Genomic DNA, 27,262 nt, shown 5'->3' with positions numbered 1-27,262 from the left:
ACATAAACCTACCATAAAAAAATTACTCTAATTTAGTGGTTCTCATACAAGGGTACATATCCAATCATCATTTGTGAAACAAATTGAGGAAGCCAAGGCTATGGTTTCATCATTTGTATTTTTACAAAGCTCCACAGGTGAGCTGTATTTTAAAAACAGCTTTACTGAGATATAATTCTCATAATTCAAAATTCATTCATTTAAAATGTATGCAATTTAGTGGTTTTTTGTATATTCAGAAAGTGTGCATTAACCACCACAGTCTTAAAACATTTTCATTACTCCCAAAAGAAAACTGTTCCCCTTAACTTTTCCCTCCAATGCCTCCCCATTCCTAGGCAACCACTAATCTGCTTTCTATCTTTATAGATTGACTTACTCTGAAGATTTCATAAAAAGAGAGTCATATATGTGGTCCTTTGTGACTGGCTCCTTCACCTTAGCATATTTCCAAGATTCATCTATCTTGTAGCATGTATCAGCACATTCATCCATTCATCAGTTGATGGACATTTTGGTTGCTTCCACTTTTTGGCTAACATAAACAGTGCTCCTCTAAACATCTGTGTACGAGTTTAGTGTGGATGTATGTTTTCATTTTTCTGGGGTCTACACCCAGGAGTAGAGTTGCTACGTCCTATGGTAACTCTGTTTAACCTTTTGAGGAACTGCCAGACTGCTTTCCAAAACAGCGATACCATTTTACATTCCCACTAATAGCGTACGAAGGTTCCAATTTCTCCAAATTCTCATTAATACTTGTTATTATCTGTCTTTTTTATTACAGCCATTCTAGTGAGCATAATCTACTGGGGCTTTCTAATAAGCATTTTTGGTTCAGAACTCCTTCTTTAACTGATCTGAGACACAATCTCATACTTAAGTCCTCTAGATTAACCAATATCATATAACCCTGGGGTCTCTGTGGACTACCTAGATATGTCCTAAATATTTGAGAATCAATTATGAAGCTACTTGAAACTAAGAAGAATGAGGTGTGTCTTTCAAACTTTCCAAAAAAAAAGTATATTCAAGTATAGGAGATGTCATACCAAAAAAAGTTGAATCTGAGCAGATCACACTAAATGTTGCTTACTTATAGAACATGTTAAATCAGGTTAAAATGAACACTAAAGGCAGACTTGAAACTGCAAAAAATCACTGAAAGGAAATGAGCAGCTGTGAAAGGATTTGGCAACATGGAAATGGTGGAGGGGATTTTTGGACTGCTTTTGTATGTTTTTGCCCCCACTCTCTTTTCCTCTCTTGCCTTCTCTGATTATTACTGTACAACCCCAGCAAGTGTGTGAGGCTCCTGGGAAACTGTTTTAACTGCTACACTCTAGAGAAGGCTTTGTCCAATGTACTATACAGTCTATGTTTTCTTCTCCAGATCCATTTTCTACCCTTTAGTTTACCCTGAATTCTGGGAGGCTGACTTTTATGAACTGGCTTCTAGCTGGGTTCAATGAATGAGAAGCACTGGCAGATGGGAGGATCGGAGGAAATAAAGTTGGTATATTTATTTCCCTGCCTTCTCCCTGCTGAGCCACATGCTGACAGTGGCTACAGCATTTCTGTACCCAAGGCTCAGGTGCAGTACCGCTGCTCTCTCCTACAGCTCTCTAGGTTGGCTCCCTCCCTTGCCCTGATGCCTCGGAGTATCAGATGGCTCTGTTGCTAATCTGGGATTTGATCATTTGTTGTTGGTTTCCCTTAGCCCTTTGAAATAGTCCCTTCAATTAAACTCTCAATTATTCCATTCAGTGTACCAGGACCTAAATGACAGAGCCCAACTATTGTGCTTGACCCTATGTCAGGCACCAGGAACAGAATAGAGAACAAGATGCCTGTCAATGAGCTTCTATCTCTTAAGGGATCCTCAGAACAGAGGGAAAAAACTTTAGACACAAGGGTATATAATGGAGAAAACAAGTAAGGAATTTTCTTGGGAATCTCTTAAAACTTAAGAGGATCTCAAACGCCTGTGAACTTGAGAGAGAAGGGTCATGAATTTTCAAGAAATTGATGCATCTTCATTAGCTACGTGTAGGATAAAAAAAGCAGTAATGAAGCACTGAGGAAGGAGGAGAGGGAAGGTGGAATAGATACATTCTTACCTGTTGAGAAAAGAGAGTATAACTGTCCTCCATAAGCAAGAAGGATACTAGATATGACATAAGCAGGGAGAGCGCCACCATGAAATCTAACTACCTAGAAAACAGACAAATCAACGGGCAAATTCTGAATGTCCATGTTAAATAAATATACTTTCATGTGAAATGAAAATGTTTTTCACTTTATACATTTTCTGACATGACTACAAAGATGTCTCCAATAACGGTTATAAAAACTCTAAGTAAAATAAATGCTAAGAATACATGGCATATTAGAAACATGTTATCTGAATTTTTCATCAAAGGCATAATACAGACAATATATAATTGTGTAGCATATGCTACAATTTTTTTTACTAGGTATGTTTATTGAGCATTTAATATGTTCCAGGTATAATACTAAATGTCTTATATGCATTCTCTTATGCTTTCCTCTCCAAAATCCTTTTATATAGTTCTTACCCCTATTTTGCAGATGAAGAAATTCAGATACAGGGAGCCCAAATAACTTGCACAATTAAGAATGTACGAGACAAGCAAGTTACTTACTTGTTATCTCTCTTTGCTCTCAACAGTAAGACAGGGACATTAATAGTACTTACCTTATAGGTGGTTTTAAAGATTAAACATGTTCATTTGTGTAAAGCATTTAGAATATTAACTCGAACATGATAAACTATCGAAAATATTAGCTGCTACTATTAGGCTTTTATGTCCTTCACTATCTTTGGAAATCTTGTGGAATGGAATTTAACTCAAAGCCTAAGTTCATGACCATTATGTTACAGCACCTCAAGTCATTCTATCAGCTGATCCAATCTCTGTAAAAAACATACATATAACAAAAACATAATGTGTACGTTCTTCTTTTAATGTTAAAAACTTAAAAGGAAATTACTTTAAAGCATGTTCTCCAATCCACAGAATTTTTAAGAAAATGTAGTCTCCCCTGCCAATCTAATGAAAGCTATGGAAATGAATGCTTATACAAAATGTTACATAAAATGTCAGCAAGTTCAAGGTCTCCCTGAAGCTCCTCTGTGGATTCTCAGATTAAAATTGATAAAACTCAAAAAACTTAAAGCTCATACTCATGATTTACAGTTTGTAGCTTTGCGTGAAGGGCAATTGAAAAGGTCATTTTCCTACCTATTACTAAATGATGCTCATTGCCTGCTAATGACATGCTAGGAAATACACAGCATACTTTAGTCATTAAGAGTACTGAAAGGAAAGTTCAATAGCATAACAGGCTCAGAGTCATACTACTGAGTTCAGACGACAGCTTTGCCTCTCACTAGCTCTTAGGCAACTTACTTTACCCCTCCTTCTCTCCAGGTCCTTATCGGTAAAATGGAGTGAAACAGCACTATCTCACAGGAAGTCTGAGGCTTAACTGTGTTCATTTGTGTAAAGCATTTGAAATAATAACTGGCACAAGTAGGTGATTAGAAAATATTCACCGCTATTATTAACCTTTAATGCCCTTCACTGTCTTCAGAGATCTTGTAAGAGGTCCTACAAAGAGTATCCTGAACATGAAGTTTCTTTTTAATGACGGTCATTGTTATAAGGATTAAGTATCATACTGGGCCCACAGATACAACAATCAACAACCATAAACTGGCCTCCACGGGTCACATTCAAATTGTAGACATGTTTCATTTGGTTTAGTATTTGGCACAGTATTTCTTTACATTTTTGAATTAGATGCCAACTTTGAAAAATTAAAATACTTTATCTAAAAATTAAGATTTCTAGTATCTCTTTTTTAAAATCTAAAGATTGGGCAACATTGGGCTTCATTCCTACATGGAAATGATTTATTAGAGTTTAAACAATTCTCTTGAGAAAGTAACTTTCACTTTATTTTCTGTCCTTTCATAAGAGTAGACTAAAGAATATGTTAAGTATATTTTCCTCTTTCCTTTTCTAAAAAAAAATTAATTTTATGAAAAGTTATCTAATCAAAGGCTAAAGATTCTATCAAGTGGTTTCTCTTTAGTCCTCTTCTTCCCAGTCTTCTCTGACTGAATCAGTAATATTGAAAATGTTAATGATTTTTAAAAGACAAGATACACAAAACCAAATTCATCCTCCTAGTGTTCTCAAGCTAAATTCTGAAACAAACATGAAGGAAGAGTATTTCCTATTTTTCCGATAATTTGAGGACTTAATTCAATTGCCATGAATTCTTCAACATTTAAAAAAAGTACCCACCTCTGATCCTGTAACACACATCATTTTTTAGAAAAATTTCCATGTCTAAATAAGAATTTTAGTCTGTTTTGTTTTTTTTTTTTTAGTCTGTTTTTTGTTGGTGTGCATATAATCACACCTGACTATAGAGTATCAAGCAAACTTGACTTTTCTTGTCACTAATCTGAATTATGAGCCCCAGGGATGATATGGATAAGAGAGTGTGTCATATCCTCAGCCACACTGCCGTGCACAGTGGCATACTAAAAATACAATAGCATGAATTCTTCCCTTGTATTCCAAGAGAATAATTGGTCCCTTAACATTTTAGAGTATTTATTGTAACTATCCATGATGCTATTTCCAACTTATACTAAAATTTAATCTTCTCTTTCTAAAGCAGCACAGAAGCTTTACACACTCTAATGTTCACAAATTTAATAATAATCACAATCTAGTTCTCACCAGGTTGTTGTCAGGATCAAATGTGATAATGCACGTAAAAAGTTTCTACTTTAATTTTAATCTGTGAGTTTTATTATAATTATAGAATTAAATGACTTAAAAACTACGATGCCTAGACTGCAAAACATAACAGACCAAAAGAATAACATGAAAGTAATAAAAGATACAGTACCATTTTTAGTGAATTCTAAAACTATAATTTCTCTAATCAATATTATCTATTTATGTCCAGATTGTACAATTCTGCAAATTATAATAGTGCTAAACAATATAATAGTTCTACAACTTGATAAATTATTTTCATGCACTATTTGCCTATGAATCATAGAAAGATACTCCCCACATGAATTTAATCTATTTCAACATGTTTATTTTTAATATAATTTATTTTTACCTTTTACAAATTGAGCATGCACAACATAAAAAGTTCTTGGAAAACGCTTATTTATATGAAAGAGCCAATAGATTTTATTGGACTATGAATTATAGCGTAGTATAAGCAACATGAAATCTTAATATGACATCCATTTAGCCAAAAATATTAATTCTCTTGAAAATGAGGAGTCAATTTTCATTTTTAGGAAGTATCAAACATGAAAGCATCATCTTAGGCCGGGGGTGGCCAACTATGGCCTGTGTGCCAAGAATGGCTTTCAGATTTTACTAACACGAGAAAAAGAAGAAAAAAGGAGAAAGAAGTAGCTGCAGTAGTAGCAGCAACAGCAAAAGACTATATATGGTCTGCTGAAATATTTACTGCCTGGTCCTTTATACAAAAAGTTTACAACCCCTGCCTTACAGTATCTATTCACAAGGCAATAAATGATCAATACGGAGTCTCTCTTACCTGTCCAAGTATTTGTGAAAAGGAAGTCTTAACTGTCACCTAGTTTAAAACAATTATTAAAGAAAGGTTATTTTCCCTTAACTCTAGTTCACATTTTATTAAACTGAGCACTCTGCATAACGCTAAGCACAATCACTAATTTTTTGATAATGACGATTCTAAAGGTGCTCAAGATCTTAAAAGAATTCTCTGAACCATCAACATTTAAATCGTATCAACTGTACTTTTGCTGTTCAGTATTTTTTCCTGTCATCTAATTCTTTGACAACTGGATGAATGCTATGATACACGTGGTAACACTTTACTAAATAGAATATTTAATCAGAATATCTTATTACCAGATCATACAAGCTAAAGGAATTTATTGAATAATTGAGTCCAGAAACTATCCATAGGTTTGCTGAAAAATTAAACACAAATTAATCAACTTATTTATGTAACTCGTACTTTAAAATCTCAAACCTACAATTATATTGTACTAAATACCGTTAAGCTAAAACACTTCTGAGTAAATTTCATAAAAATAGGTTTTACATGATATAATACCAGGAAAAAACAGCCCATGTAATAAAATTTGAGCCAAGACAGTATTTTAAAAAGAAATTCATCATTAATTATCTATACCATAAATATACCTCTTTTGATATTAGGAAGTCAGGGAAAAGGAAATACATCTTTCATAGAGAAGTTGTAAAATGACTGTATTTTGTCAATACATGGACTTCCTTGAAAATGTAAAGTATTTGTAAAAACATGGACATTTTGAGAACGTGCAGTATAGCCAAATTACTAACACAATTCTTACCGCCTCTATAGTAATATTAGAAATATGAAGGCACAAGTTGAAAACCATTATATCCCTGCAAAATCCTTCAATGTTAAAAACAGAAAGTAAGATATCAAAGCATTAATAAATTCCATGAAACCTAAAATAACTCATAATATAGGTCATACTGAAGCTTGGTTGTAGGACAGATTATATTCATTTGACCTACCAATTCTAGTTTACCCTAAGAAAGTTAGTTCTAATAAAGAATCCAAGTTAAAGCAGTGGAGTAGAAATCATAAATTAAAACCACCACCGAAATGTATACTTCAAGCACTTAAATGTGGAATCCTTAGAAGCTGGTATGTTCTCATACAGAGAGGAACTCTTTTAGTTCATGAATCTTTATGTAAATAAAATGTTACTCTTGAATCCATTTCCCTTCTCTTAGTGCAAAGAGATCCACTGTGATTAAAAAACAAACCCAACAGGTACTAAACTGCACATATTAATGATTAATAGAGCTTAAAATAATGCATGAAAAGAAGATCCTTAAGCCTATCCAGTAGTACCGGAAAATATACATCATGCCAGTTACTGCAGTAAAGCCATGTCAGCTGATTTCATAATATTCTTCAACTTATGGAGGATTCTGGACTTTGGGCTTCCAAATTGAGAAGGTTGATCTACAGTCTCAATTTTTATTTTATTTTCTATTACTTATTAAGGTATATACTTTCAATGGTCCAGATAAGGAAATACTGAGGTGGTGCTAATAGGTAAAATGAATATTTAAAGTATCATAACTTATCTCTTATATTAATCAGCTTTCTCATCACCATATATTTGAGGCAAATATAAAAATATATTTCCAATTTATTCTATAACTAAATCTTAAAAATTAAGGAAACATATAACTTACCTCATACTGACAGTCTGATGATGTGTACATTTTTAATAATGCTACATGGCTGTCATTTTCTGGTTGAGCAATATGGAGTTTCACAGAAATTTCTGTGGAAGATGGAACCCTAAAAAGATCAATATCAATTCTCAAATACAAAATGCTGTGAAACAACCATGGCTAAATCAATCCTCAGCACAATGCAGTGAAACAACATAAGGAAGCTAGATACAACACACACTACTACGGATTGACACTTTTCCAGTAGTATTCAGTCTTCTAGGACACAGAAACTGGGGGAGAGGGTGGAAAGACGTTCATCTTTGAAGCAAGAAAGGTTTAAATTTTGGATCGCTTAAATAAGAATACTATATGTTATCTTATAAGATTAAATTATCTCATGGGCACAATGCTACATAAAGGATACCTACATTTTACTAAGAGGCACTGTAATAATTTCTCTAAAATTTTATTATGATTTAAATAAACAAACTAAGTAGAACATGTATTATTCAAAAACACCAAAGTTTAAGGTAAATTCTTTCATATACTTACTGTGCAATGGTTAGTGAATCTTCGTAAGACCAGGGAATATGAAGTTTATAGATACTAGTAATTTCTTCTGTGAAAATATAAAGGAAATACGTATTACTAAGCTTATATTACTAAGGTTACTACTATAATACGTATTTACACAATTACCCATTTCATTAAAAAATAATCAGTAAGAGTTACATCACACAATAAGAAATTATGGAGAATTATTTAATAACGATGTTTAATTAGACTTAAGATATTAGAGCATAAGGGAAGGACTAAGAAACTGGAAAACGTTAAACAGCTAAATATCAATTACTACTACAATAAGACAGCAAGATATACAGTATTTTTTAAATGTGGATATTTAGGGACTTCCCTGCTGGTCCAGCAGTTAAGACTCCATGCTCCCAATGCAGGGGGCCCGGGTTCAATCCCTGGTCAGGGAACTAGATTCCACATGCTACAACTAAGAGCCCACATGCCACAACTAAAAATACTTCATGCTGCAACTAAAGATTCCACATGCCACAACAAAAATTCCGCATGCTGCAATTAAGACCCAACACTACCAAATAAATAAAAATAAATATAAAAAAAATAATAAATGTGGATATTTAAACTGAAACAGATGAAGATGCTTACTGTTAAGAAAGGGTTTATGTTAAATCCACTGGAAGTATAAACAGCTTTTCTATTATTATATATTTAATATTAATTTACATAAAATATATGGAAAAATAAGTATTACAGAAAATTCAAGTGAAGACCTAATGATCTTCAAATGACAATACTAATTTTTTCAGAAAATACACTTACCTTTGACTCCTGAGCACTTGCTTACCACGTTGATTTTAAAAGCTTGGTATATCTAATAGTTTAACCACACAAATTAAAAAAAAAAAAAAACAAGTTTATAAGTTTGCTTAACTAAACAGTAAAGTAAAATCAAGTCCTGTTATCATCAAGGTAATTACCTGTCCAAAGTTCAGAAGCTCTATATTATAGAATAGGCCGCTTGTATTTAATATCACTTTCCTTGAAGACAATCCTATTGAATTAAAAGTATTACATTACTTAGAATATCAAAAAATTTTTTAAAAAGTACAAAAGTACTGACTGCTTAAACAATGTCTAAATAATGCCAACAGATTTTTAATATTAAAAAAGAATTTATAGGTTCTTGCTTCTAGTAAGGAGAAGTGAACTCCTAAAAATCTGATCCTCCTTCAATAAATTCTGGACAAAACATAACATTTCTAATGACATTCAACAAAATTTACCTGTTTTAAAAAATTGCTTCATATCTCTGATTTCAAAAAGGTATGCTTTCTTGGTAGATCTTTTTTCTTTTTTTAAACATTTTAATCAAGTTAAAAAAATCACATCCACTTAGATGTGAATGCCTCTGGATAAGAATATGCAAATGCAAGTGTTCAGATGCTTCTTTGAAAAGAGAAAACAATAAGACAAACCACCACTGTGCAATAGACAGAAAAGGCTTGAAATATTTACCAAGTATATCACGAAATTCTATTAATTAAAAAATAAATACTGTATGGTGTTAAGATTCTGTCAGTCACATTTAGCACCAGTTAAAACACATAACCAGTTTTTTCATAATGTTGCATTCTCATAACTATTTTATAGGATCAATAATTGGATTTAAGAAAAAAAGACACAGGAAATTTTATCAACATGAAACAAATTTGCTAAATCTAAGGTGTGCCATCAATCTGTGATTAATAAATGACTTTTAAAACACAATGCTAACTTAGACATTCAACTAGAAACCATTTTGATGAGTATCTATTGTAACCACTATTTTAAAATATAGCACTGAATTTAAGGCAACTCAAAATGAACAACAAGAGAAAAACTAGTAAAACTGAAGTACAGTTCACATTCTACTTAACCTAATTTAAAATACTGTTCACAGGACTTCCCTGGTGGTGCAGTAGTTAAGGAATTTATCAGCCAATGCAGGGGACACGGTTGGATCCACGGAAGATCCCACATGGCACCGAGCAACTAAGCCCATGTGCCGCAACTACTGAGCCTGTGCTCTAGAGCCCGCGAGCCACAACTACTGAGCCCACGTGCCACAACTACTGAAGCCTGAGTGCCTAGAGCCCATGCTCTGCAACAAGAGAAGCCACCGCAATGAGAAGCCCGTGTATGGCAACAAAGAGTAGCCCCCACTCGCCACAACCAGAGAAAACCCACACACAACAACGAAGACCCAACACAGCCAAAATAATAATAATAATAATAATAATAAATTTTAAAAAATAAAAAAATAAAATATCATTCATTGTGCTACACTTCACAAGAAAGATGGTCTAACTTTTGGGTGTTTAAAAAACTCTAACAGGAGATAAGAATTAAAAGTTTTGCTTTCCAATATGGCAAAAGGGAAATTAGAAGCTGAACACTGTACTTAATTTTAAAAAAATATATATTTTTTTAGCCTGACTCACACCCTATAGATTTTAGAAAGAATATCGTTGTTAAAATGTTGATAGGCCCATTTGGGAGATTAAGAACAACAAATAAGCTGCAAGTATTCGACTGTGTTATAATTTAAAATGAAACATTCACCAGTAATCAAAGCATAAATTTCCTTGAATGTTTTCACTTTTAAAACAATTAAAGTCTTAATTTATTATTAAATCTAAGATATCATAAGTACTGGTGGACGTCCGTTACATAATACTGGCAAAGTAATTTTTAGCAACAATAAAAATTTCATTTTGTCATCTGAAGAAATCAAGATCCATTTTTCTTTTAATAGATTAACTTTTAAAATTTTTTAACGTATTCCAGAAGCACCTATACCCATTATGTCTACAAAATCAGTTTCCTATCATGATACAGTATTAATCGGTTAAGCTGAGCATAAATTAAAACAAGGAGAATCTGCCTCTATGAAGATGGAACTGAATATGGTATGTGTAATCATGGAGTCACAACTATAAAAATCTGAGGTAGGGAGGGTGCATCTCTTGTTTTATAAGCTTGCTATTTTTAATGAGATAGGTGGTTCAGAGCTGTCATTTCTGTATTGTTCTGTATATTCTTCAACTAAACAAAAAAAGGGCGGTGGAGGAGGGATAAAAACTTTAAAAGGAAGTTTTCGCTTTCAAGTAACAGATTCTTTTCATGAATGGAATACGAAAGAAAAATACTGACAAAAATAGGCATGCCAAAAGGACACAAGAGCTAGCTTAAAAAGAGCTCCCAATACCAAAGCTGGAACAACTTAAGCAAAAAAAAAAGAAAAAGAAAAAGAAAAAGATAACAATAATATTGTATCATAACCCAATAAATAAAATAAAGGGACAACTTTCCCTTAGGAAGAATTCCAATAATTATAGAATGCCAGTAATAATTACTTCAGACTAGATAAACCAACCAATGCTAAAATTAGTAGGTTATTTTGAAGAAAAACAGTATACTTAACACATTCTCAAAGTATCTCCCCCAAGATATTTATTAATCATAAAAAGAAAAGAAAAGCAGTAACTTTTTAGTGGAGAAAGCAGACACCACCTTAACCAAGTGTCAAGATCCACATCACTAGTAATTAGACATAGTGACATCATATATCCTGATATGATACACTGAGAAGTACACATCGCTTCTGTGATATTCTTGCCCAAAATGCATAACCTCAATCTAATTATAAGAAAGCATTAGACAAAGCCAAGTAGAGGGATATTCTACAAAATAACACACCTGTACTCTTCGAGGGCCTCAAAGTTACGAAAGGCAAAGAAAGACTGAGGAACCATCAAAGATGAGAGGAGACTAAGGAGACATGACAACTAAATGCAATACGGAAACCTGGAGAAAAACACTGGTGGAAAATCCAATGAAAACCAAATAAACTGTAGTTAACAGTATTGTATCAGTGCTAACTTCTTAGTTTTGACAATTTTATTGTTTATGTTAAGGTGAATGAGACCTATATGGGAACTCTATACTCTTTCTGTAATTTTTCTGTAAGTCTAAAATTATTTCAAAATAAAATTTAAAGGAATATTTAGTTATGTGTATCTTACCACAACAAAAAAAAAATGGGAAAAAATATTTAGAGCAATCTTAAAACCTTAATAGGGCAGATAGCAATTTATATCATAGAATAAACCTTTTATAAAAAGGGCCTATATGTAGTAGAAGTTTATGTGAAAACACATATATACAATTACCTGCAAATGTATATGATCATGGATAAGTTTATTTTAAAGTTCATTTCTCAGAAGACTGCTGGCCCAGTATTAAATAAGAATCAAACCACTGAGCCATATCATGTGGTTATTCTAAGAACTACACTTGAAACAGACAAAAATAATGTTACAGGGCTCTGCATTATTGCAGCTAATTGGCAAAATAAATCAGCAATCTGTTAAAAATAAAAGCAATTCTTAATATTTCCAAAATCAAAGTACGTACCAAAGGAAAAAAGATGAGTTACAGGAAGCTGTATGGATCTTGTCTCTTTTTTAAAGAATTCACAATCTACAACAAACTGGAGTATAAAACATTGATTTATTAGGAAAAAATAGAATTAAACTTATAGTAAAATATCTTCACTTGATATTTGAGTTGAAAATACAAATCTATAAACTTCAGTTTTGAAGAAGGTATTATCTATTATCTATCACACTCTAACTCTGGCTATACTTAGGGGGCATGAATTCCTCAAGGAGAGATGGTAAGCTAAGAAAATTTGGTGAAAAATCTTAACAGATAAATTATTAGAGGGTCATTTCTATAAGAACAAATGTACAACAAAGTTTTCCTGTAGGTTAGTTTTAGATGCTTGTAGAAGAGGGACCATAAAGGATGGATCAAAGCATTAAGAGCCAAGATTAACTCAAGATTAATTATGAATTTAGATAATATATCTATGAACACTCTCATAGTCAAAAGGAAATGTGATTTTGTTACATCTTTTTTAAAAATCCCATATTTATTATGTTTCAGCAGTCTAATTAGACTACAAAAGGCTTTTGGAGACATACTGCCATTCATCTACAGATGGCCAATGTTATTCATATAAGATTATTTCAGGCTAACCACTGGTTATAGTAAATGGAAAAGAGATTCACTGTGTACACAAATAAAAAAAAATACTACCTCAAAAAAAGTGAACCCAAAATGTGACATCTGTATCACTGCAATTTCCATAATGACATTTCTTGTCTAGTGACATTTCCACAGCAGCATAAGGAACTTTGCTCTCAGCTGTCTACACTAAGAAAGGTTTCATTAAAATCATTTCCACAATCCAACCAAACTGATCTATTTATATGAGCTGAGGAAGAAATTAGTCTGACACCTAACTGTAAGTTAGTAGTTAGCAAGTAGTCTGCTGTCTACAGTAAGTGGAAAGCCAGTGGGGTCTCTCCTAGGCTTTTCCAGGAACTGCACCGTGGATTGTATTTTAAGCTGCATTATGTTTGCCTCTTGGGTGGAGTTTTGATTGCTTTTGAAAATGAAAAAGAGATGACGTAAAATGCTATTAGAATGCACATGCACACGAGGGTATAAAAGAAAAAAACTTACTAAGGGGCTTTACTTTTACTCTCTTTAATTAGAAGGCAAAGAACACAGATATTTTCATTATAGAAAACAGTTATTACAAGATTAGAGAAATCATTTATTGAACAGGATTATTCATTACATTTTTACAAGTATCTTTGGGTGAGACACTGCCTGAGATAGGGAAGCAGTTTTAAATTACTTTAACAACTATTTAAAATAATACTACTTTTATTATTGCTTTAAAAATCTGGCCATGTCTTTATGGAATAACTCCTTACCCAAAGAAGAAAGAATTCAAAGACTCCAAAATATACAAGGTAAGTAAATTTCTAATGGACTTAATTATTTTGTTTTCTGTAATCAAAAAATGCAGGTAATTCCATATTTACATTTGGAAAAATATATTAAGATGATTAGCTGACTCAAAAAATTTTTACACTGGCTATTTAAGTATATGTAACCTTCTGATGATTAGCTATAACAGACGTGTAGAAATTATGAAAGGTCTAAGTTACCATCCTTGTGAGACTAGGTGTGCACACTTGAGTCAGCAGTGTTACTTTCCAAGAGCGTTAAGACACATTATTTATTAGGCTGCTAAGACTGGCTATTTGCAAAAGGCTCATTAATTTCTTGGAATAACCAAAGGAGGCCTTTCCAAGTTTGGGAAGATGTTAAATTTATTCAAAACCAACTTACCTGAAAGAAAAACCCTTAAAGAGAGCTTTAAGTATTGAAGATGTTGAATTACCTCTCACTTGAGCTAAGCAAAACAAAACAATGAATCCATTATAAGGTACTCGTGAGACTCAATCTTTGAGATGTCTCCTAACTACAACCCCTTTTCTTTTTTCCTTTAAATTTTCCTATGATTTTGGCCCCAAATTTCATTAACTTTCTCATTCAAGAAACATTTTTTTGAGTGTTTATGTGGTAGTCACTAAAGGTTAAGGATGCAAAGTAGGACAAAAGCTATCTGGTCCTTACTCTCAACCAATTCACACTATGGTGATGGCAATAAAGACATAAACAAATATAGTCCAGTGTAATATATTCCTCAAGGAAGTTATAAACAAAGTATCATGGGAATAAGTGAGAGGTTACTGGAGTAGCCTAGAAAAGGAAAACGGGACACTTAGGCTAGATCTTGAAGGACAAGTTTGCTGGGTGAAATGTGGAAAGGGGAGTAGAGGGTCTTTTACCTCCATCATCTTCTTTCCCTGGCTACTTCTCTCAAAAATCACCATCCTTTTATTTCTACTCCCACTTCACTAACACACCCTTCCTAATCCCTGGTCTCTCTGTTTCTAATCTATCCTACACCATAAATAGATTCATTTTCCAAAATAAATAGTTCTGATCCCATTATTACTATGGTGAAAAATCTTTCGGTTCCCTACTAACTCCTGAATTCTATAAAGTCCTGAATCTTCCAAACAAGGCCCTCCACAATATGGCCATTAATTACTTTTCCAGACTTTTCTTCCACTACTATTCTACCCCTGACAGCCATCCTTTTAAAACTACAATTTACTTATTCGCTATTTTCCAAACATATCCCACACTTTCCATCTTTGGATCTTACTATTCCTTTCTCTCAACAGTGCTGTTCATTCTAACTTTATGCAATGATGTTACTATTGTGCATCTGGACTGTGACTAATACAACTAAGGAACTGAATTTTTACTTTCATTTTATTTTAATTAATTTAAATAGCCACACTTGCTGGTGGCTTCCATATTAGATAGACCAGGTCTAGAATATCCATTCTACCTATAAAAACTCTAACCATTCTTTAAGGCAATTTTAAATATCACCTCATAATAATGTCTTTTTTGATTTCATCAATCAGAGATATCTCCCCCTTTAACACTTCTCATGGATTTGCTACATTCTGATCTGTATTATACATTTTTGGGTACCTCTTTCATTCTCACGCTTCCCCTGGCTACCAAATCTATTTCTTGCCCCCACCCAACAGCAAGTAGCTTTTTGAGAACAGGGTTCATGTCTTCCCATTTGTGTGACTCCCATAATTCCTGGAAGAGTCTTGCACGTAAGACGGTACTCAATAATTAACATTTTGAAAGACTGATAGATAAAGTAGAACTAATTCCCACTTGAAACAAAGAGACTTGGATTTATTCTGCTTAGTTCAAGTTAGAGTAGATGATCCTAATGATTTAGACAGTTTTAGGTGGATCACCAGCCTGGCCACTATTTTAGATAAGCCCTAAGCTGAAGAATTCATCAAAAAATAACTTAAATATTTAGCATAAGTATCCCCAAAACATTCCAATAACAACCTTAATTTGTTTGTTACCTTACTTCCATGAATAGATGGTACGTAAACAACAAGATGAGACAAAGATGGAAAGTCTTGAAGTCTTAACGTCAGAGACTAAAAAAGGATTAAAAAAAAAGGCTGATTTTATTTCTTAGGATGTATAGAGCTTAAAGCATGTTAAGAGAAATATAAATTACAAACACGTATTTCTTACTTAGTAAGTTATGAAAAAACTGACTTCAAACTTTATGTTCAGTACTTAATAAAATGCCCATGTGTACATTTTCAGGTCAGTAAGCATGCTGAAAGTCAAATTTCTAATAATTATGTAAATATGGACTGCCAAAAATATTCCTTGAACTGTATCCCTTCATGTAAAATAAATGACATTAAACACTAAATTGAACTATTTTACATAATTATTTCCAGATTTGCTGTCTTTTATAATTTGTTTACTTGTTTTGTATAATGTTACAGTATGATTTCTACATTTTGGTAGCATATGACAAAAAGCACTCAATAGCTGACGAATGAATGACGCTCAATACGACGCAAGTTAATCTCAAATGATTCTGATCTAGAGAAGCAATACACAGTTGCCAGCTGATGATGTGTATGAACATCATCCCCTGGAACTTATTCAGTAAGTGACATGAACACAATAAGTCTAATAATACACCTCACCTAATGAACATCTATTCTCTTGTCAAAACTAAGACCATATCTTACAGCCCATATTTTGAGGAATGAATAGACTGGAGTCTGGTCTACCTAATAAAAAGCCAGGCCACCAAATACAGTTTTCAAGTTTTTTTTTTTTTGTCCTGACAGTAGAAGTGGAGGGTGGAAGTAAGTTATATGTTGTGACAATCTGTGTGCATTAAGAAATTTCTGCACGTGAAATAGAGACACAGATGTAGAGAACAATCACATGGACACCAAGTGGGGAAAGCAGTGGCGGGGAGGGGTTAGGGGGGAATGAATTGGGAGACTGGGATTGCCATATATACATTACTAATAAAAAAATATCAAATTGTACACTTTAAATATATGCAGTTTACTGTATGTCAACTGTATCTCAATAAAAGTTCTTGAAGAAAAAAAAAAAAAATTTCTGCACTTAATCTCCACTGTTCTTCAGAAGCACCAATGTGGGCAAATTGCACAGAAGATCTGAAGGGAACCCTGAATGAGTAGTCCTCAAACAACCTGACAAGATTCACCTGGGAGTGCTTATTAAACTCCTAGTCTGCACCTCAACTTACTCAGCAAAGTCTCTGCAACAGACATATATTCTAATGTAAATTAAAGGCCTAATGTAAATTAAAGGGCTTTGAAAGAGCCACACAAACCAAAACTAAAGGCAACTGAAACCAACCAGACAGACGGTTGATTTATCTAGTAATTTATCTAGTTAACGGTTAATTTATTTAGTTAATGATAAATTAACTAGAAAGAACCATGGTTACTCTGTGAAGCTATCTACCCTGAGAGCTTTTGGTATTTATTCTCAAGAATAATTTTCTTTCTCAAGAAGTATTTTTTAGGATCAGAATACTTTAAAAAAGTTATCAGTGTGTCAAAATACATTTACTAATAAAGTTAAGCACCCATATAGTTATAATGTTAAGTAGGAATCTGGCAAGATAATATTCATGAAATTGTTACATCAACAGGTAAGGTTAATATGAAGTTTGGAAATTTTTCAGTGTTTAGGGTAAAATGACCTTAATGCTGAGGCAACACACAGAAAATCAAACACCTGCATTTGGATGTGAGAAACCCTTCAAGTTCTGCTGCTGTGTGAAGGGCAAAGCTGTGGTGCTAAAGTATGATTTCGGCACAATAGTGACTAGGTAATTTTTCTCATATAACTTGGATTTCTTTTCAAAGTTAATTGTTTTGTTTGTTTTTAGCAGTAAGTCGACTTGGGCTTACCCAACTGTTGGCCTGCTGAGGTTTGTGTTTTCATTGTACCATGACAGAAAAATTCCACATGATTGATGCTGTGAAGGCCCTAAACTGAATTTACAAGTGGTTTGCTGGAGGATTTCATCTATTTATTAACAGTTCAGTCAGCAGAGGTGCCAAAAGTGGTATGATTCTCATCTGACATTACCTTTGTTGAGATGATATAAATATGAATAAAACCCACAAGATATTTTCACTTCAATCTTTCCTTTCCCTTCAAGTTCATGACAAAATAATTTTGTGTGCTTTTTATAAATGGCTAACACATGTATATGTATAATTTTGATTGTTATTACAACGGAAAAGCTTATTTGCATTTAATAATTATAATCCTCTTCAAATTGAGAATGCCTAAGATAGCAGAGTATTACAATCCTCATTTTCCAACTTTTCTCTGCCAGTTTTCTCCCTTAATTCTAGTAAGCTTTTAATGCTGCCTGGCACTTTCTCTAGTATTTACTATAGAAAGTAAGCACCTGGAAGAACTTTTTCTACTACTCAGCCAGCTGTTTCTTACATTTAGAAAAAACAACACAGGGGCCTAGAACTAGATGAATACGTTGTTAAATCTTTGGGACTTTAAAAAAAAAAAAACATAAGGATGTTATGATCTAAGAAATAACTTTTAAAAAAACAGTAGCAAAGTAATATTTTATCAGGTTTTTAATCACTTATTTCTTCCTAACTCAAATTACAGACTGGAAAGGATATCCAAACTGGAAAGTCAAAGAAATATTTAATATACCTCATGACTGATTGATCAGTAAGTATATCCTAATACTTCTGTTTTTGCTTTGCTCCTGCCTAGACAGGACAGAACTAGTGAGAGACCTTAAGAATCTTCTCATGAGTCAAATAACTTATTTGTCTTATCCATACAAAGCTATATGAATGAACATGCACAAAGTGAGACTGACCAAGGTGACAGAAAAAATAACTGCAATCATTCCAAAGTCAAGTGTAAGTGACTTGCCATTATTTATCCTGTCATCATTCCTCCCATTGGCATAGTACAGAGTTGACTATACATACAGGTAAACATTCATGAGCACAAATAACTATCTGGAGTTGGGAGATGATCAGGATCAACCAGAGGACTTCACATTCAATTCTATGAATATAGTATTCATTATGACAATATACTTTAAAGTACAGATTTACTTAAAGACTAAAAACTATCAATTCTGGCATACAATTATCAGTTATAATAAATACAATTTGAAAATCAGAACAGAAATTTTCATCAAATTTTAGATTTATTTTCTCAACAATAGATTTTGTGAGTTATTTAGTCTTTTATAAACACCTGCTGACCCACCACAGTTGCTTAAGGAAATCACTAACAATTATTAAATAAATTCCCCGGAGTACTAGATAAAAAGTAGAGAGTTACTGAAGTGCTTAACCACAAATGATATTGAAATTGAAAATTGTTTTATGTCTCTTTGAGATGCTTACTTCCTACTGTAGGTCCTCTCCCAAAATTAACTGACTATACTCAGCTTAGTATTTTAAGACAGACCACTCCAAACAAACCTTCAAACTGAATCTTAAAAATTTATCTATCTCAAAAAAAAAAATGTTATCTTTTGGTATGATGCTATAACATATACATTTAATTTTATTTAAGATTGATGCCTTATAGTTTTCACCTCTGAAAGCTAAAAAAAAAATTGCATGTTATTCTCCATTAAATGTATCTCTAGAGAAAATATTTCTAAAATATACATTAGCAAATTTCAAGTTTATTTAATACCTAGAAGAATTAATCCAAGAATATACTGTACATGCCTACATGCTCAAATATTTTTTCACCTGGATATTAACATTCTAAAGCCATAATTTACCTTAATTGTTGGCAGCAGTTCAGCTTTCCATGATAAATCAACTCCTTGCCGGCTTGGAAATAAATATGAAAATATAATTAAAGGACAAATACATTAAAGTATTATAAATTATAAATAAGCTTCAGAGCACAAAGAAACCATCTACAGACATATCAGAGACAGTTCTAATGAACTCAAGTCTAAGAAGTCTAACACAATACACTTTATCCACACAGTCCTTTGGGGAATGAAAAGTAGTTTTTCCCAGCAACCAACAATCAGTGTTTGCAAAAATTACTAGTATGTTAATTTTCTTTATTTTTAATTTTAAAATAAATATTATAATTTAGTATAGTAGCAAAATGAGCTTAAGAATATCTGAAGCTATTCTGAAACTGTGATTTGAGTATATCTTATGTTGAGAAAAATGAACAACAGAGGACCTTATGTTCAAAACACTTACCACATAGAAGTGCTGTTTATGCAGCCAAAAATCCAACTATTTGTATCCTATTGATTAATAACACAAAACAAAGCACACTAAATATTGTAGAAAATAATTATATAAAAAACAGGCATTTCACGGTTTATGATAGGGTCAGTAGGCATAACAGAAACATAAAATAATAACATTATTAGAAATGTATTTAAAATGTTCTCAAAAGTCAAACAGGTCAAGGCTAGGCAAAGAAGTCTAATATCAACACAGACCGGTAAGCAAGTAATGTGGAGCAGCAGTATGAGAGTGCCCTGATGGGTTATCTCGCCACAGCATACTGCCAAGCAATTTTAATTTCTGAACCAACACTTTTAGAGTTCAGCAATGTCTACACTTTAATTAGGTAGTTACAGAGAAAGTAACCTACATTTTAACAAAAACAGAAGAACAAATAACTAAAGGTGGACTTTCACACAAACAGAAAAAGAAAAAAAATCCAGAGCGAAGTAATTAAAAATAACAGTTAATCTAAGTACAGCTTTTTAGTTTCTCATTTGAGTTCTCATTTGATTACTAGGCAGATAACTTTTATGCAACTGAGAGTGTGCTTGGATTGAAGCACAATTCCAAGGGTTCAAAACTAAAGCTAGTTGTTTCTTTATTAGCACAGGCTGGGAATGCTGCAGAGATGGTTGTGGTATTTTAACAACATTATGTATTCGGCTTCAGTCATTTGAAAGCAGTATGACCAAAGATCTTCACTCTAACTTTTAATGAAGTAGTAAGAGCAATGCTCCAAGATTGAACGATTCAACTACTGAAATCCTACCAGGGCATAAGAGAATGAGAATCACTGCTGAGGCAGCTACATACATTTTTCCTTAGTATACAGACAGGACAATAAAAATATCAATCCTTTCATTCGATTAATATTTATAAAGTCCTTTCCAGGGCCAAGGAATGGAATTATGCTACGCTCTCAAAAAAATGATGAATCAAGCAGATATAGCCTCTGACCTCACTGAGCTTAAATAAAATTTTAAGATATTTTTCAATACAGAAAAGCAAGCTCAAAGAAAATAAAAACGTGGTGTTTCTCTACTCTCCACTGCTGGCAAATACTTGTGACTTCTTTATCAGTTACCTGTGCTTCCCAGAACAATAACATGACATTATAAAGCAAGGCAACAGAACAGATCTGCATAGCCTAGACAAAGAAAATCTAGCAACCTCTCAAAATTCAGCTCACTTTTGAAACAGGTTTTTGCAGCTATTCCAATTGAATAGTAAAGAAGCCTATCTCAAAGACATTCCTTATTATGAAAATTGCCAATATTCCACCATACTTACTTTGGTATCGAGGGAATTCTGATTCATTCACTAACAGACTGAATAAAGTATTATTCAAACCCACCCTAAAACACCATGTTGTTATAACCTAGAAGCTGTCAAAAAAACAATTTCAGGTCATCTAGTAAACACCCCTATCTCAGCTAATTTTAAAACTTGTATTTAAAAAATCTTAGAAAAAGTCCCTCAGGATTTACTAACTCCTGAAGTATACAGAAAAGAAAATGCTACTTAATCATAAAATTTATAAATCTAAACACAGTAAAAATGATGTTCTCAATGGCCACTAAAATCATTAGATGAAAGACTGACTAGGAACTTCACAATGGATGGATCATGCTGATATGACCTTAGTCCAATGATAAATCAGTCCACTGATTTTTGTCACTGAAAGTGGGACAACCAGATATTATATACCTCATGATGTGATAAGTACACAGCTCTACTAATAAAACATTATTACCAAAAAAAAAAAATGAATCTGTGCAAGACTCTAGATCTAACTACCAGTTTACAGAAAAGATAATGGATAGAAATACATGTTAAGAGATACCACAAGAATACAATCAACTAAACCCAGAACAAATATATGGCATGGGGGAAAATAAGAGGGGGCTGTTATAAAAGAGATGTAAGATCTATGAACCAAACACGATGTGTATACATTCTGAATTCTGATTCAAATAAGCCAACTTAAATGAACATAGGAAAACCGAACATGGACTGGATACCACATGATATTATGGAATAAGTAATTTTATTGTGTAAAATAATGGTGTTAAAATATGTAAAATTCTCATCATTAGAAAAACATTGAAATACATATGGATAAAATGATAAAATGCCTGGATTTTGCTTTAAAAATGCTTCAGTCAAAAAAAGGAAAGGATAAATCAAATAAGAATGGCAGAGTGTTGATAACTGTTAAAGTTGTGTGATGGTTACACAAGAATTCATTATTACATTCTCCCTCCTCTTTTATATGTCTATGATAAAAATTGAAATGGTAAATGGGAGAGTTTCCTTAATTTCTCTTTCTGCTCTTCTGTTGTTAGTGTATAGGAATGCAGGAGATTTCTGCGCATTAATTTTGTATCCTGCTACTTTACTAAATTCATCAATTAGTGCTAGCAGTTTTCTGGTAGAATCTTTAGGGTTTTCTATGTATAATATCATGTCATCTGCAAAGAGTGACAATTTTACTTCTTCTTTTCCAATCTGGATTCCTTTTATTTCATTTTCTTCTCTGATTGCTGTGGCTAAAACTTCCAAAATTATGTTGAATAATAATGGTGAGGGTGGGCACCTTTGTATTGTTCCTGTTCTTAGAGGGAATTCTTTCAGTTTTTCACCATTTAGAATGATGTTGGCTGTTGGTTTTTCATATACAGCTTTTATTATGTTGAGGTAATTTCCTTCTATTCCCATTTTCTGGAGAGTTTTTATCATAAATGGATGTTGAATTTTGTCAAAAGCTTTTTCCGCGTCTATTGAGATTATCATATGGTTTTTATCCTTCAATTTGTTGATATGATGTATCACGGTGATTGATTTGCATATACTGAAGAATCCTTGCATTCCAGGGATAAACCCCACTTGATCATGCTGCATGATATTTTTAATGTGCTGTTGGATTCTGTTAGCTAGCATTTTGTTGAGGATTTTTGCGTCTGTATTCATCAGTGACACTGGCGTATAATTTTCTTTTTTGTGACATCTTTGCCTGGTTTTGGTATCAGGGTGATGGTGGCCTCGTAGAATGAGTTTGGGAGTATTCCTCCTTCTGCTACATTTTGGAAGAGTTTGAGAAGGACAGGTGTTAGCTCTTCTCCAAATGTTTGACAGAATTCGCCTGTGAAGCCATCTGGCCCTGGGCTTTTGTTTGTTGGGAGATTTTGAATCACAGTCTCAATTTCTGTACTTGTGATTGGTCTATTCATATTTTCTATTTCTTCCTGGTTCAGTCTTGGAGGAATGTATACTTTTCTAAGAATTTATCCATTTCTTCCAGGTTATCCAATTTATTGGCATATAGATGCTTGTAGTAGTCTCTCATGATCTTTTGTATTTCTGCAGTGTACCTAGGAATAAACCTGCCTAAGGAGGCAAAAGACCTATATGCAGAAAACTATAAGACACTGATGAAAGAAATCAAAGACAATACAAACAGATGGAGAGACATACCATGTTCTTGGATTGGAAGAATCAACATTGTGAAAATGACTGTACTACCCAAAGCAATTTACAGATTCAATGCAATCCCGATCAAATTACCAATGGCATTTTTCACAGAACTAGAACAAGAAATCTTATGATTTGTATGGAAACGCAAAAGACCCCGAATAGCCAAAGCAATCTTGAGAAGGAAAGGTGGAGCTGGTGGAATTAGGCTTCCTGACTTCAAACTATACTACAAGGCCACAGTGATCAAGACAGTATGGTACTGGCACAAAAACAGAAAGGAAGATCAATGGAACAGAATAGAGAACTCAGAGGTAAACCCAAGCACATATGGGCACCTTATCTTCGACAAAGCAGGCAAGAATATACAATGGAAAAAAGACAGCTTCTTCAATAAGTGGTGCTGGGAACACTGGACAGCTACATGTAAAAGAATGAAATGAGAACACTTCCTAACACCATACACAAAAATAAACTCAAAATGGATTAAAGATCTACATGTAAGGCCAGACAGTATAAAACTCTTAGAGGAAAACATAGGAAGAACACTCTATGACACACATCAAAGCAAGATCTTTTTTGACACCCCTCCTAGAATAATGGAAATAAAAGCAAGAATAAACAAATGGAACCTAATGAAACTTAAAAGCTTTCACACAGTGAAAGAAACCATAAACAAGACAAGAAGACAACCCTCAGAATGGGAGAAAATACTTGCCAACAAAGCAATGGACAAAGGATTAATCTCCAAAATATATAACCAGCTCATGCAGCTTAATACCAAAAAAGCAAATAACCCAATCCACAAATGGGTGGAAGACCTAAATAGACATTTCTCCAAAGAAGACATGCAGATGGCCAACACATGAAAAGATGCTCAATATCACTAATCATTAGAGAAATGCAAGTCAAAGCCGCAATGAAGTATCACCTCACACCAGTCAGAATGGCCATCATCACAAAATCTGGAAACAATAAATGTTGGAGAGGGTGTGGAGAAAAGGGAACTCTCCTGCACTGTTGGTGGGAATGTAAGTTGGTACAGCCATTATGGAAAACAGTTTGGAGGTTCCTTAAAAAACTAAAAATGGAACTACCATATGATCCAGTAATCCCACTACTGGGCATATACCCAGAGAAAACCATAATCCAAAAAGAAACACATACCATAATGTTCATTGCAGCACTATTTACAATAGCCAGGACATGGAAGCAACCTAAATGCCCATAAAAGAAGATGTGGCACATATGTACAATGGAATATTACTCAGCCATAAAAAGGAATGAAATTGAACTATATGTAATGAGGTGGATAGACCTAGAGACTGTAATACAGAACGAAGTAAGCCAGAAAGAGAAAAACAAATACTGTATGCTAACTCATATATATGGAATCTGAAGAAATGGTATTGATGAACCCAGTGACAGGACAAGAGTGGAGATGCAGATGTAGAAAATGGACTGGAGGACACAGGGCTGGGGTGGGGGGGCGAAGGGGAAGCTGGGATGAAGTGAGAGAGTAGCATAGACATAGATACACTACTAAATGTAAAATAGATAGCTAGTGAGAAGTTGCTGTATAACAAAGTGAGATCAACTTGATGATGGCTGATGCTTTAGAGGGCCAGGACAGGGAGGGTGAGAGGGAGTCATGGGAAGGAGGGGATAAGGGGATATATGTATAAATATAGCTGATTCACATTGGTGTACCTCAAAAACTGGTACAGGAGTGTAAAGCAATTATATTCCAATAAAGAGCTTTAAAAAAAAAAAAAAAAAAAGAAATAGGCGCCAGAAGTAACAAAAAAAAAAAAAGATTTTAAAAAATTCTCACATTACTAATAATACCCATAGACATTAATTACAGAAAAGGGATCCTCCAAAAAGCCAAATGGATAATTTGCACTTTGACAAGGATTTTTCTCAATATAATACTGATATTCTGATTTGGAATTTAGCAGAAGCGAGTGTGGATGTTTTAAGCCATCACTCTCACAGCCACATTCTCTTGGGATAAGCTGCCCATCCAAATTTTAGGCTGAGAGATGGTAGTTTGTCTCTGGTGAGAGATACAAAACTGTGGTAATTCCACTAAAATTAGTATTCATTAGCATCTAGCCCACAATGCCTGCCTACCATCTTTTCTAAAGAATTTACTATATATCAAATGATAGTATCAACCAAGTGATATATTAGATCCTAGTCCTAAAAAATACAAATAATCCAAGAAAAGGAAAATGAAAGAACTTAAATTATGAAAGATGCAAATATATAGTGAAGAATCCTTGGACATGAAAGAAAAAAAAATCAGAATAGAGAGAAAAGAACCCAAATTTGGAAACAAATTCCTGAAAGTAGGAAGTGCTGATAAATTATTACTTAAACAGTCCTAATATAACAAAAGCATGCTAAAGCATGTAATATATTTCTAGCACAGTAGGTACTCATTAAAAAGAAATACACAAGCGAAATACTGATACTGTAAGTCTAGATAACACCGTAACAAAAAGTTACTATACTATTTTAGAGACTATTTGGTATAAAAAGTATTGCAAATTTTAGTACGGAAGCCAATGGAAAAACAGGATTTACTTTATAAAACAAAGAATAGCTTTGCTTAAATATATCTATTCTTTAAAATACTAATGGAATTTTAGAATTAAAGGAGTTCTGAACTGAATTCCTTTATCCTAAACATAGTGAAACTAAGGTCGAAACACAGGGTGTAAAACCTAAACTAGAGGCAAAGGTACAAACTAATAGTATATATATATATTATCAGTTACAGAAGCATTTTGATTAGTACTTATCAATCAATACTTTCTGTTCCAGATAAATGTTTTTCAACTACTTAGATTTAACAGCAGTTCATAGCTAAAGATGAAATCTACCGGATGTTACCTGAATCTTAATAGTAAACAATAGTTAGCCTTTTAAATTTACATAAAGTGTACCAATTATCTTACCAGCATGGTGCTCTGACAGTAGACATGGGTGTAGATTTTTCTATGATTTGCAAGGGGAAATGTAAAATATATCTTATCAGATTCCTAAAAAGAGAGAAAACACAATAAATTATGAGTAGATAATTTCATCATTCAAAAATTCAAATAAAGTAATGAATAATTATTCAAATTAATTCTAATTAATTGTTTTAATTCTATCATTCTTGGTGTTCTTGAGAACCAATATTCTAGGAATGGGAAGAAGATACAGATGCAAGATAGATCAGGTATAAACTCTGTAGATCTGAATTTGTCTCACTATGAATGCAAGTTTTTTTTTTTTGTTTGGGTTTGGTTTTTGGCCTTATGACCAAGATAAAATACATTTCTTAGCTCTGTTCAATGATAAGGCCTTAGAAATGCTAATTCACTAGCCATAAACATCTCTAGAGCCCAAATTATGATTTTTAGATACTGTTTCCCAAAAAACAGGAAGAGCTTCTTTGAGAAAAAGCAGATTCAAGCTCTGGGACAGGAAATGTTACAAAATGAGTAAAATACTTTCTCAAGCTAGATAGTGAGGAAAATATCAAAGACAACTAAAGAGCAGCTGTATCAAAAAGATTCAGGAGCCTACCATGAAATGGCTTCCATTGGTCAAAGATAGAACAGTTTTAATAGCAATTTTAGCATCAAAGATAGAACAATTTTAGTATTTTAGTTTAGACAGAAACACAAAAATGTTTAAACTCATAATAATACTGGAGGAAAAACCCCCACAAAACATCTTCTGGTCACTGATGGAGGGTGTTTGTGAGTCAACTCACTATTCTAAAAACCAGTAAATACAAGATCTAAAGATTCAAAGAATTATAAT

General features: G+C 33.2%; 1 protein-coding gene across 2 annotated transcripts in view; it reads right to left on the bottom strand.

Annotated features, from left to right (window-relative positions):
- Positions 1-27,262, bottom strand: part of PGAP1 (post-GPI attachment to proteins inositol deacylase 1) — a 71,065-nt gene that overhangs the window by 15,618 nt on the left and 28,185 nt on the right. For both annotated transcript variants that reach the window (XR_009055075.1, XM_057745226.1), the window contains exons 10-20: positions 26,407-26,490; positions 19,934-19,980; positions 19,492-19,543; positions 15,710-15,787; positions 12,291-12,366; positions 8,813-8,886; positions 8,655-8,706; positions 7,854-7,920; positions 7,317-7,425; positions 5,629-5,667; positions 2,121-2,214 (exon numbers count right to left, since the gene is read on the bottom strand). Coding sequence is in view for 1 of the 2 variants with exons in the window: in XM_057745226.1 (XP_057601209.1) it covers positions 2,121-2,214; positions 5,629-5,667; positions 7,317-7,425; positions 7,854-7,920; positions 8,655-8,706; positions 8,813-8,886; positions 12,291-12,366; positions 15,710-15,787; positions 19,492-19,543; positions 19,934-19,980; positions 26,407-26,490 (772 nt within the window). In the remaining variant the exon portion in view is untranslated. The remainder of the gene's footprint in view (positions 1-2,120; positions 2,215-5,628; positions 5,668-7,316; positions 7,426-7,853; positions 7,921-8,654; positions 8,707-8,812; positions 8,887-12,290; positions 12,367-15,709; positions 15,788-19,491; positions 19,544-19,933; positions 19,981-26,406; positions 26,491-27,262) is intronic.

The sequence above is a fragment of the Hippopotamus amphibius genome, chromosome 8 (genome assembly GCF_030028045.1).
Source record: "Hippopotamus amphibius kiboko isolate mHipAmp2 chromosome 8, mHipAmp2.hap2, whole genome shotgun sequence".
Classification (NCBI taxonomy): domain Eukaryota; kingdom Metazoa; phylum Chordata; class Mammalia; order Artiodactyla; family Hippopotamidae; genus Hippopotamus; species Hippopotamus amphibius.
Note: the sequence above shows the minus strand (reverse complement) of the source record. Positions and strands in the feature narration are given on the sequence as shown.